At 42.2% G+C, this 12,129-nt stretch overlaps 1 protein-coding gene across 1 annotated transcript in view; it reads left to right on the forward strand.

The window, feature by feature from the left end:
• The window catches only part of pip5kl1 (phosphatidylinositol-4-phosphate 5-kinase-like 1), a 62,667-nt gene that overhangs the window by 24,933 nt on the left and 25,605 nt on the right, over nucleotides 1-12,129 (forward strand). The window contains exon 2 of the mRNA XM_072240311.1: nucleotides 3,664-3,855. Coding sequence (XP_072096412.1) covers nucleotides 3,664-3,855 — 192 coding nt within the window. The remainder of the gene's footprint in view (nucleotides 1-3,663; nucleotides 3,856-12,129) is intronic.

A 12,129-nucleotide genomic window follows, 5' to 3' on the forward strand; every position in this document is an offset into this window, starting at 1 on the left:
AGAAACTCAGTGTGAGCAGGGTCTGAGTAAAGGTACAACTGCAGTCAGAGGGTGTGAGTGTGGTGTATGTGGAATTGAAGTAAAGGGAATCGATCCCACCAGGAACTGATGCAAAATGTAGTCAGTGCAAATAAAATGTGATTAGACGGAAATTGAAGAGGCACAAAAATGCCGAGCAGGTCGGGAGGCATGATTCCATAGATTTCTTTGTGCTTTAGGCTGGGAAATCTGCCAACTGCGTATCAGGTTTACAGAACACATGATCTTTAGGCTCATTAATTTTAATGGGAGAAGAATATATTCAGAATAATTTCCTTTTGCTATTGCTCATTTCAATCAATGTAACAGTTTATATGCTTCATCATTTGAAGTGTCCTCAATTTTACTATTTTTTTAAAAAATTGGTATTTTTGAATATGATTGAAAGTTTATTCCAGAACTCTTATTGGCCCTGCGATAGGAGGGTGCAACATCATTCAAGACAGGTATGGCAGTCCAGAAGTATTACAGAGGCACTTATGCAACAGATATACGGTTCTGGTTCTTGTACCTTGTGTAGATGAGAGTAGAAACTGCAAGGTGATGAACAAATTGATCATAGCACTAAGTAATAACAGGTTATTCAAGTGTGAGGTGTGGAGGAATGGATATTGTTAATGGGGATAGTATAGACAGGGAAATAACTACTGCTGTCTGAATCTCAATTGTGTGTTCCAAAGGTTGTGTTGGCAGTGTCCCTCTATGTTAGGATTAGGGATATCCCAGTGGACATGGAGAGGAATTCGGTGTGGAAGGGGAAAAGTACAATTATTGTGGTCCGTAAATCGGAGCAATATGGAGATGTGGGGTTTGTTAGAGGAAGGGACAGGTAGAGAGGGGGAGACCATAGTGGAGCTGGGACTAAGCTTATGTAGCCAATTGAAGGATGAATGTGGACAGATGCCAGTAACGCATTTGTATAATTGAATTTGGCAATAAGGAAGGCATAATGCATTTGAAAGCGTGTTCAGCCAAGTACAGAGATGATTACAACTTTTGCATTGTCTTTAATATTGTTAATTTCATCTAGCCAGACTGAACCAGTTCCTTTAAGTTAAAATGTTTTATAGTTGTAACAGGTGGACTATATAAAGATGAAGCAGTTGCTGTGATGTAGTTAGACTGTTGAAGGACCTTTAATAAGGTGTCACACAAGGGAAGTATTAAACAAAATTACACCATATGGTACTATAGGTAATATAATGGGGTGATTAAAGGTTGGTTACAGACTGAAAGCAAAGAGCAAGAATAAAAGGTTTGTTTCCAGGTGGGAGGCTGTGACAAGAGAGACGTTATAGGAATTGGTGCAGAAGCCCCAGCTCTTCACAATTTAAGTCAATGAATTGGCATTACCTGTCCTCCACTCCCCAGTTGGCAGACCTGCTTTCAGCCAGCCAGCCAGAAACTGGGTCTCCCTTCTTAAACCTCGGTACTTACCTTCCTTGCTCTTTTCTGAAGCATTCCTTAAACTTTGCCTTTGACCATTCTTTACATCACTTTCTTAGTTTTGCATAACGATGCCCCTGGCAAGTGCTTTGTGATATTTTGTTACATTTAAGCACAAAATAGATGCAAATAATTGTTTGGCAGCTGCGGGTTAGCAGTTGACCCTTGCACTGTAGTTGTGTTAGCTGTACCCCTGTCACTGTCAGGAAATCTAATAACTTTTGAATTGATTTATAAGCTGCCTTTTTTCCCAGACTTCCAATTAACTAGCAAGTTGTATAATGCTGAGTGTTCCAAAATAATATGTTCATTCTTTCTTACAGATTAAGACCATAAGGCATAGGAGCAGAATGAGGCAATTAGACCCATTGAGTTTGCTCTGCCATTCAGTCATGGCTGATTTATTTTCCCTCTCAACCCCATTAAAGATTAAAGATTTGTTTTATTTGTCAAAAGCATGTAGAAACAAACAATGAAATGCACCCATTGCATCAAATCAAATCCGAGAGAATTGTACTGAGTAGCCTGCAAGTGTCACTACACTTCCAGCACCAACATGGCATGCCACAACTCACTAACCCTAACTTAGGTCTTTGGAATATTGGAGGAAACCGGAGTACCCAGAGGAAACCCATGTGGTCATGAGGAGACATGCAAAGTCCTTACAGGCAGCGGTGGGAATCGAACCTCTATCTTATAGCTGGTGCTGTAAAGCATTGACTTACCGCTATGCTACCGTGTCTCCCCTCCCCTCTGCCCTTCTCCCCATAACCTGAGATGCTCTAACTAATCAAGAACCTATCAATTTCTACTTTAAATATACCCAATGACTTGGCCTCCACAGCCGTCCTCGGCAATGAATTCCACAGATTCACCACTCACTGGCTCAAGAAGTTCTAAAAGGATGTTGTTCTATTCTGAGACTGTGCCCTCTAGTCCTAAACGCTCCCACTAATGGAAACGTCCTCTCAGCATGCACTCTACCTCAAAGCCAAGATAATTTCAGTCTTAAGCCTAATATGAGATTTACTAAGGCTTATTTCACACTAACAACCTGGGGGTTAGCAGTCCTCCAGGACAGACCCTCTAGACGTTCAAAATCAATATCTATTCACCATTGTCCACAACTGCCCAGAGAAATGCATGGAAACCTTTAAAAATTTTAATTATTTATTATTTTCATTGAAAACATAAATAATGGAATGGTTCGTGGGAGGGGGGAGGCTGTTGGATTGATAGAGACATTCAGTCAGACAATAAAGAGTCTTTTCACTTTTTAGTTGACTTTACAAATCTGGATGCCATAAGGATGAGCACATCAGACGACCATCAGAGGGGGTGTCGTGGTGGGGTGATATGACACGAGGTGAAATCTGCATGAAAGAACTAAGCATCTCCATAGTTGTACCGATTGCCCTTATTTTCTGCGAGGGACTCTCCCCGCCCCCCCCCCCCCCCACCTGCAGCGACTGCTCAAGCTCCTTACTGATCCAGACATACATAGTACTAATCCCTAAGACCAAACTTGTTGCCAAGACCACCCTAAACCCAAATCACGAGCAGCAGGGCACTCACTATATGGTGTCATTTAGTCATGAGTATGGGCCAGAAAAAACTCCACCCACAAAACTGCTTGAGCAAGCCTTTGACAGCAAAATCACAGCTTTTGGTCTGCCTTCAAGCAAGGCTGCCCATCTTTTGAACAGCTAAATGTTGCTGCTAACTCTCAGAGGCATTCAAAGGATATTAAATCAAAAGAAACAAATGAAGAGTTTTAAGAAACAAAATCACATAAAGGATACAACATACTTTTAAATAATATTAAGAACATTATTGCAAAACATTACAAACAACTAAAAGAAATGTAACTTACCTTTCAGTTTCATTTTATCCCCACGCTGTATTAGCTCCAATCTAATGCAGGCATTGTCACTTCAGGATTATCATGCCAAACTTCACAGCAGCCCTTATATTTCATAGCAGGACTCCTGGGATCTAGCAGCACCACTGTGTCCTGAAATTTTAGGCCCTGTACCTTGGACCTGACTTGTATGCAATGCTTCTTTCTATTCCCACTCCAACAACTCTGCAGTAATTTACCAGGGCCTCTATGGGATCCATTTAGATGAATAATCAAGAGGGTTTTAAAGTACTAATACTGTTCATTTGTTTTTGTAGACAGACACCCAGGACGCCAACATGAGTAAGAGGATATACACAAGGAGAAAGTTTCTGTGGCGAATCAGACAGAAATGGAAGCTGTTGGGTCTGTTTGAGATTGACCAAGATCATGAATTTTACGACTTCACCTGTATGCTGAAGGAGGGCTTGACAGCTGCAGTCCAAGTCTCCATCGACACTCCAACATTGGTAAGGCAAACTCTGTCAGTTATTGAGTTAAAGGTCAGACATGGCATAGAACGTTCAAAGAGGGGGCAGGAGTAGGCCATTTGGTCATTCAAACCTGCTGTGTCAAATATCAAGACTGTACTGACCACCTGGCTCAGCACCATTTTGTGCCCAGTCACCGTTTTGGAGCAAAATGTCAGTGCATACTTGTCGACTGTACCTCTTCCTAGAGATGCTGCCTGGCCTGCTGCGTTCACCAGCAACTTTTATATGTGTTGCTTGAAATTCCAGCGTCTGCAGATTTCCTCGTGATTGCGTTGTCAGTGCATATCCTTCTTCAGTTCCCTCAATGCGATCAGGATCACGAGAGAAACACCCCCACCCACCACCTTACAAACTAGTCTAGTCAAGTGAGGCTTATTGTCATTCAACGACGTATATGTGTATAACATATATAACGTACATAGAAATGAGACATTTCTTCGAACCTGGGTGTAAAGCACATAACACGTGATAACTTATGAAGGTAAGGATAAAATCTACAGATGAATCACACATAAATAACAAACTGAAGTGTATTCATATTAAATATTGTAAGGTACAGAACAGATTAACCAGTGACACTTCGAATACGTTGCGGCCAGGAGTTCAGAAGCCTAATGGCTTGGGGGAAGAAACTGTTTCTCATTCTAGCCATTCTTGTTTTTATCCATCATAGTCTCCTGCCTGATGGTAAAAAGTCAAAGGGGATGCTGGATGGATGGGTGGGATCCTTAATAATACCAAGGGCCATGCATATGCAGTGTTCCTGATAAATGTCCCCGATGGATGGTAGGTAGACTCATATGATCCTCTCAGCTGTTCTCACAGTCCTTTGTAGGGATTTCATGTCTGATGCTTGACTGCTTCCATACCAGATGGAGATGCAACTTGTCAGGATACTCTCAATGATGCTCCTGTAAAGCACAGTTTAGAGTGGATTAGATTAGATTATGAGGACACGCAGTCCTCTTTTATTGTCATTTAGTAATGCATGCATTAAGAAATGATACAATGTTCCTCCAGAATGATATCACAGAAACACAAGACAAACCAAGACTAAAAAAATTGACAAAAACCACATAATTATAACATATAGTTACAACAGTGCAAAGCAATACCGTAATTTGATGAAGAACAGACCATAGGCACGGTAAAAAAAAGTATCAATGTCTCTGGAAAGTCCCATCGTCTCACGCAGACGGTAGAAGGAAGAGAAGCTCTTTTCCTGCCATGAACCTCCAGCACTGCAAACTTGCTGATGCAGCACCCTGGAAGCACCCGACCACAGCCGACTCTTGAGTCCATCTGAAAACTTCGAGCCTCTGACCAACCCTCCATCACCGAGCACCATTACTGCCGAGCGCTTTGACCCCGGCCCCGGCAATAGGGAAAGCCGAGGATCTGGGGCCTTCTCCTCCGGAGATTCTCGATTGCACAGTAGCAGCGGCAACGAAGCAAGCGTTTCAGAAGTTTCTCCAGATGTTCCAACGTGCTTCTCACGTCCGTTTCCATCAAATCAGGATTGTGCATGGCACCTATTTAACAAATATGATATCATTCGGAGCGGCCGCGTGCGCTGCGTCGTGCCGCCATCTTCTCCCATCCTCCAGTTAAGATGGGGAGTGAGAGCCTTGCTGGCCTCAATCTTAGGAAGTAGAGGAGCTGCTCTGCCTTCTTGTTCAAAGAGGTGATATTGAGGGACCAGGTGAGGTCATCAGCGATGTGAACACCCAGGAACTTGGTGCACTTAACTCTCTCTACGGAGGAGCCATGTATTCGCAGAGGGGATGGTTTGTCTGAAGTACACAATGATTTCCTTTGTCTTCTTCACATTTAGGCTTGGGTGGTTGTTCTCACACCAATCCACCAGCTGCTGCACTTCCTCTGTATACTTCGTCTCGTCATCATTCTTGATGAGGCCAACCACTGTTGTGTTGATGACACAGTTTGAGCTGGATCCTGTGTTACGTACCCCGTAACTGGGTTGCCAAACCAGCAAAAATGGACCACGTGTTGGAGTCTGGTTTAACAGAAGCTAATGAAGTTTTATTAAAGAAATAAGTAACACAGTACTCTAATCGTAAGGATATAAGTGCAACAGGTTAGCAATGATAAAACACACATGTACACAGAACTGAGGTAATAGGAATCAACCAAGTTCTATTGCAGTCTAGGGGTAAAATGATCAGTCTCAAGTGACGCAGAGTTCAGTTCAGCTTAGTACAGTTCACAGTAATCGCTGTTGTGCCGTTGGAGAGAGAGAGAGCGAATGCAAATTTTGATTCAAACAGACCTTTGACGTTCTTCGAAGTTAGCTTTTGGGTGAACCCTTTTATGTCTTCTGTGGTCACAGACTGTGACCCCTCCGTTCCAGATACGACCGTTCTTCTGCGGTGAACCCGGCACCCAGGCAAGGGTGGACACACACACCAGGTTCCCCCCGATTGTCCCCTTTCACCCTGTCAGTCTATGGTCGGTTCCCTCGAACCAGACCTCGAACTCCCACCAACTTATGGGGGCACACCGCTCTTCCATTGTCTCGTTATCTCGTGATCTTGTGGTGTGTGTCGTGCCTTAGCGAACCTGTTCTTTTTATCCCCCTGCTGGGGTATCGCCTGTCCATCAAACTTCAAACAGTTCAGGTTCAAAGCAACCGGTCTGTCAATATTATGAAATGTGTTTCTTTCTCGTTAATCTGTCTCTTCTCTCTTATTAGCATTTTGAATGTTTCTCCATTGTCTCACTTATCTCTCTCTCATTAGCATCAATCTTCTGATAACTTGGTTTTTCGTCACACCTGCGACACAGTCCAGCATCAGCACAGTGACAGTAGCAGGCTGAGCATAGAGTCTTGGGGAGCACCAGTGCTCAGTATAATGAGACAAGAGATGTGCTATCCACACGGACTGACTGTGGCCTTATTGCAGAGAGAGGTGTTGAGACCCAGCGAGGATAGTTTCCCCACCGGTTGCCGGGGTATGATGGTGTTGAAAAACTGAACTGAAGTCTATAAACAGCAGTCTGGCATGAGACCCCACTTTCCAGGTGAGACAGGACAGAGTGGAGGGCAGAGGCTATCGCATCATCAGTGGATCGATTTGAGCGATAACCATTCAAAAACGTTAATCATTCATTTCTGTTCAATCTTACTGGCTATTTCTGATATTCTACAAGTTTTTTTTCAAGAGTTCTGTAAAGTTGTTAGATTTTTTTATGGTATAATAATATCACATGTTGAAGTATCTTATGACTTTATATCTTCTAAGCAAACTGTAGGTGGGTGAGTTTGTAGATATTTTCCTTGAATGGCAGCCTGCCAGGGAGATTTAGCAGAGGCATAGGTCACGTCGTGATGAAAGGAGCTGAATCGTAAACGTGTGCCCTGGAAAGGTCAGACCCTCAGTACACCCCTAGGTACACAACTGTATACATCTCTTCCTGTCTCCTGCTCCATCTTCCCTTCCTTATCTCCAGCTCACCTCTCTCTCTTTCTCCCTCTCCCTCTCTTCTCTCACACATATACACACACACACATACATAAATAGTTTAGTAGATTTTTCTCCTCAGTGCATACAGTTCATGTACTCAAAAATATTAACATGTTAACTTGCAATCTCTTTATTCATGCAATAATAGCAATTATTTGACCCACAGCCCTATCATTTAGGCAAGAGTTCCTTCCAGCCTGCAGCAGGAGATACTTGCAGCTCTGTTGCAGGAGTTGATCGATGACCATTTGTATCCTGACAAAATGTTTCTGTTTTCTTCCAACGTCCACACTTCTTTGCAAGGATTGTAGGCTTTAGCTGTTGGCTGCACGTATATCAGATCATAGCATATTGCCAAAACCCTCACTGCCCAGGTAGTTTATGACCATACATCATGCATCACACAGGGTGGTGCCAGATATCCTGGTGCATGATGCCTTCAGTATATATCAAATTGTCTGTATTAGAGTCACCAAGACTCATCTTCAGCAAAAGGCTGGCCACTGATAACAGACGCTATCCAATGGTATCACGATTCCTGACTCCAGTGGACAACCTATGTACCCACAAGTGGTATGCAGGCAGTATAGTGAAGTATACTAATGGCCACAATTGTATTGGTGTCTACCCCTTTGCCGATATGTTATTCCTGAAATTATACATGGATTTGGATCCTGATGTGGTGGTTCCAAGTGTTAAAGTGAGAATATTGTCAGCTTTGTTGTCTTCCTACTGTTCCACCACAGCCTGGAGGGTTTGCCTGTTCTAGAGTATCTGGAGGTAGTGTAGGGTTGTGGTGAGAGATGGAGTGAAGCAAGAGGTGTATGTTTCTCTGCCTGTAAATGAAAGATATTTTAGGATAGGGAAGGAATGAGTAGGGGATAAGGTCAAAGGATGGAGTCATCAGGTGTCAGTCCTGTTGCTCTTTCTGATCGCAACAGTGGTTTCTAAAGATTGGCTCTATTTGTCACACGTACATCGCAGCATAGAGTGAAATGCATTGATCGGCACCAGATCAGTGAGGACTGTGCTGAACAGCCCACAAGTGTCACCGCGCTTCCAATGCCAGCATAGCATGCCCACAGCTCACTGACCTTAACCGCACGTCTTTAGACTGTGGGAGGAAACTAGAGCACAGGGAGAATGTATAAACTCCTTACAGGCAGCAGCAGAATTGACAGCACTGGTTTTGTCGGTGATTAAGCACCATCTCATCCATGGCACCAAGATGATGCAGCCATTTCTCTACTCGCAGTGTGACAATCATGCTGGAATGTTTTCCAAATGTCAGATACAAACACGACATTTGCAACAGTGGCAAATGTGTTGGTGAGGTGAATGTGTGAGTGTTAGTTGGGAGTTGTGATTGATAGAGATTCATAGTAAGTAGGTGATGAGTTTGGTGCATTGAGCTGTATGTGAGGACAGTATCGCATTGAATGGGATGTTGCATTTATAAGTACATTCATGATGTTAAAAGTTTAACATTTGGAATCACGAGATCAGGTAAAATGGCCATGTGTAATTTCACGAAGATTCTATCTTTTGTCCAGTCAGTTTGTCTGACTAGCTTCCTGGCATCTTGCTGGACATAATGTCCCTTCTAAGTTTTCTTTATGTCACGAGTGAGACTTTCATGTGTAGTTTTTGCACTAGTGGGCTCACCGCAGTCTCATAGATCTCCAGTCACTCTACCAGTGATAATATCACCCTCCACTTCCCAAGTATAACTGTGCTTCTGTTCTATACCTGTCCTGGCATTTTGATTATATCATTTGCCCTCAGGAACATTTCTTTCTGTCTGTTTAAAATGTTAAAAAGATTGGGGTTGATAAGGAGAAACTTTTTGTCTCTGACGATCAAAAACAAGGGGACAATCTTAATATTACAGATATTTCAAAATAAAACCTGGAAGCACCTTCCATAGAAAGGATATTAAAATATGGAGTTCAAAGTTCAAAGTGAAATTTATTATCTGAGTACATACATGTCATCACATACAACCCTGAGATTCTTTTTCTGCGGGCATACTTAGCAAATCTATAGAACAGTAACTGTAACCAGGATATGTGAACTGTAAACAAACTCTACAAATATAAATAATAAATAGCAATAAATAACTAGCATGAAATAACAAGATAAAAGAGTCGTTAAATGAGTGTAATTATCCCCTTTTGTTCAAGATCCTGATGGTTGAGGGGTAGTAACTGTTCTTGAACCTGGTGGTGCGAGTCCTGAGGCTCCTGTACCTTCTGCCTGATGGCAGCAGCAAGAAAAGAGCATGGCCTGGGTGGTGAGGATCTTTGATGATGGATGCTGTTTTTCTATGGCAACGTTTCACGTAGATGTGCTCAATGGTTCGGAGGGTTTTATCTGAGATGTGCTGGGTCAAATCCACCAATTTTTGTGGAATTTCCCCAAAAAAACTTCGAACCTTTGAACTGTGACCTCTGGAACTTCGAAGACAGATGATTTGAAATGGAATTTTTTTTTTGTAAATTTTGGTCACCTAGTTAGTGTGAAAAGCCTGTCTTGCATACTGTTTATACAGATCAATTCATTACACAGTGCATGGAGGTAGAACAAGATCAAACAATAACCGAATAAAATGTAACAGCTACAGAAGAAGTGCAGTTAGGGTATATAATAAAATCATAATGAGGTCAAGAGTCTATCTTATCGTACTAGGGAACCATTTAATAGTCTTATAGCAGCAGGGTAGATGCTGTCTTTGAGCCTAATGCTATATGCTTTCAGGTCTTTGTATCTCCTGCCTGATAGGAGAGGGGAGAAGAGAAAATATTTGGGTGGGTGTGGTCTTTGATTATTCTGGCTGCTTTCCTTTGGTAGCAAGAAGTGTAGGGGAAGCTGGTTTCCTTGATGTCCACAACTCTGCAGTTTCTTACAGTCATTGCAGAGTGGCCGCTTTACCAAACTACCCATGATACATCCGGAGAGGATGCTTTCTGCGGTGCAACGATAAAAAATTGGTGAGGGTCAATGGGAATGTTCTGTAATTTTTAGCCTCCTGAAGAGGAGGTGTTAGGGAGCTTTCTTGGCCATGGCATCTACAGCCTTGCAAAGGACAGGCTGGTGGTGATGTTCTGTCTTAGGAACTTGAAGCTCGTAACCCTTTCAACCTCAGCACTGTTGAGGTAGATGAGTTCATGTGCAACCCATCTTTTCCCAAAGTCAATGGCCAGCTCTTTTATTTTTCTGAGCTCATCATGGAATAAAACGGGCTGAAATGCTTGCTGTTAATTCCAAGTACATTTCTGGTAAATGCAAAGGTACCTGCCTTTTCTATCCCACAAGTATAAGTCATAAGGTCTGATTGTTCCCAAATTTAACTGGAGACATTTCTCCATTTAACTGCTGCACACTCTGAAGATTTACTCAACTCCTTGTTGACTAATGCATGGCAGTGAGTCTATAATATCCCAAGGGTTACAGCTGCCCTGTTATTATAGCTGTAAATTCTCATGTGATTAGAATATTGATATCAACAAAATAAAGCCACACGCTTTTAATCCCTAAAGAAATACAAAGGTGCCCTAAACCAGATTAACATCTAGAGTGTTAACTGATATCAGCAGGCAAATATTGACAAATAAATATTTACTAGACAACAGGGTTCAAAGGTTAGGAATGGGAGCAAGTTTTCACTCTCTTCCAATATCCCTGAATTAGATCATAGGAAATCTGTGCTACAATTCCATTTACTTGCTTTGTATACGCCCTTAATATCCTGATCTGAAAACAAAATTCAGCAAAAATAAATTTACGGTATGGGTGAAGAGATTTGATGCGTAGTCAGCTACCTTATATGTATATGTTATATACCAACATATTGATGCAGTTATACAGAAGGCAAGACAGTGACTATATTTCATCAGAAGTTTGAGGAGATCTGGATTGTCACCTAAAACATTGGAAAGCTTCTACCGATATACTGTGGAGAGAATTCTGACTGGCTGCATCATCGTCTGGTAAGGGGGATCGTAGCAAGCTGCAGAGAGTTGTAAAATTAGTCAGCTCCATCATGGGTACTAGCCTCCATAGTATCCAAGACGTCTTCAAGAAGTGGTGCCTCAGAAAAGTGGCTTCAGTCATTAAGGATCCCCGCCACCCAGAACATGCTCTCTTCTCAGTGTAACCATCAGGAAGGAGGTACAGAAGCCTGGAGGCATACATCCAGTGATTTAGGAACAGCTTCTTCCCCTGTGCCATCCGATTTCTAAATGGACGTTTTACCCAAGAACACTACCTCACTACTTTTTTTTAAATATCTTTTTTTTGTACTATGTATCTTAATTTAACTAAACTTCTACCAGCATTGTACTGCTGCCACAAATTTCATGACAGATGCTCGTGATACTAAACGTGATCCTGGTTCTGATTCTGTTGCGGGAGGTGTCAATAGCTGTGTTAGTCTCAACTCCAGATACTCATGTTCAAAACCTAATCTGAAGTTTCCAATACCAATACTGAGCCACGACTTTACTGTCAGATGGGGTATCTCGCTTCTCGAGCAATGTGAAAAATCCCTTGGTCTCTTGATTCATCTGAAGAAATGCAGAAAAGTTACCTTGGTCAACCTTAATCCCTCAACAAACATTAGTGGGGTTTTGCTGAGTGGAAATCAGCTATTGCACATCATCATACATCACAATAATGACAACACCAAAATAGTCTTCACTGGCTGCTAAAAGCTTTGAGACATCCTGAGGTTCTGAAGGTCATTGTGTATATCCAAGTCATGTCT

Source organism: Mobula birostris, chromosome 22 (assembly GCF_030028105.1).
Source record: "Mobula birostris isolate sMobBir1 chromosome 22, sMobBir1.hap1, whole genome shotgun sequence".
Lineage (NCBI taxonomy): Eukaryota > Metazoa > Chordata > Chondrichthyes > Myliobatiformes > Myliobatidae > Mobula > Mobula birostris.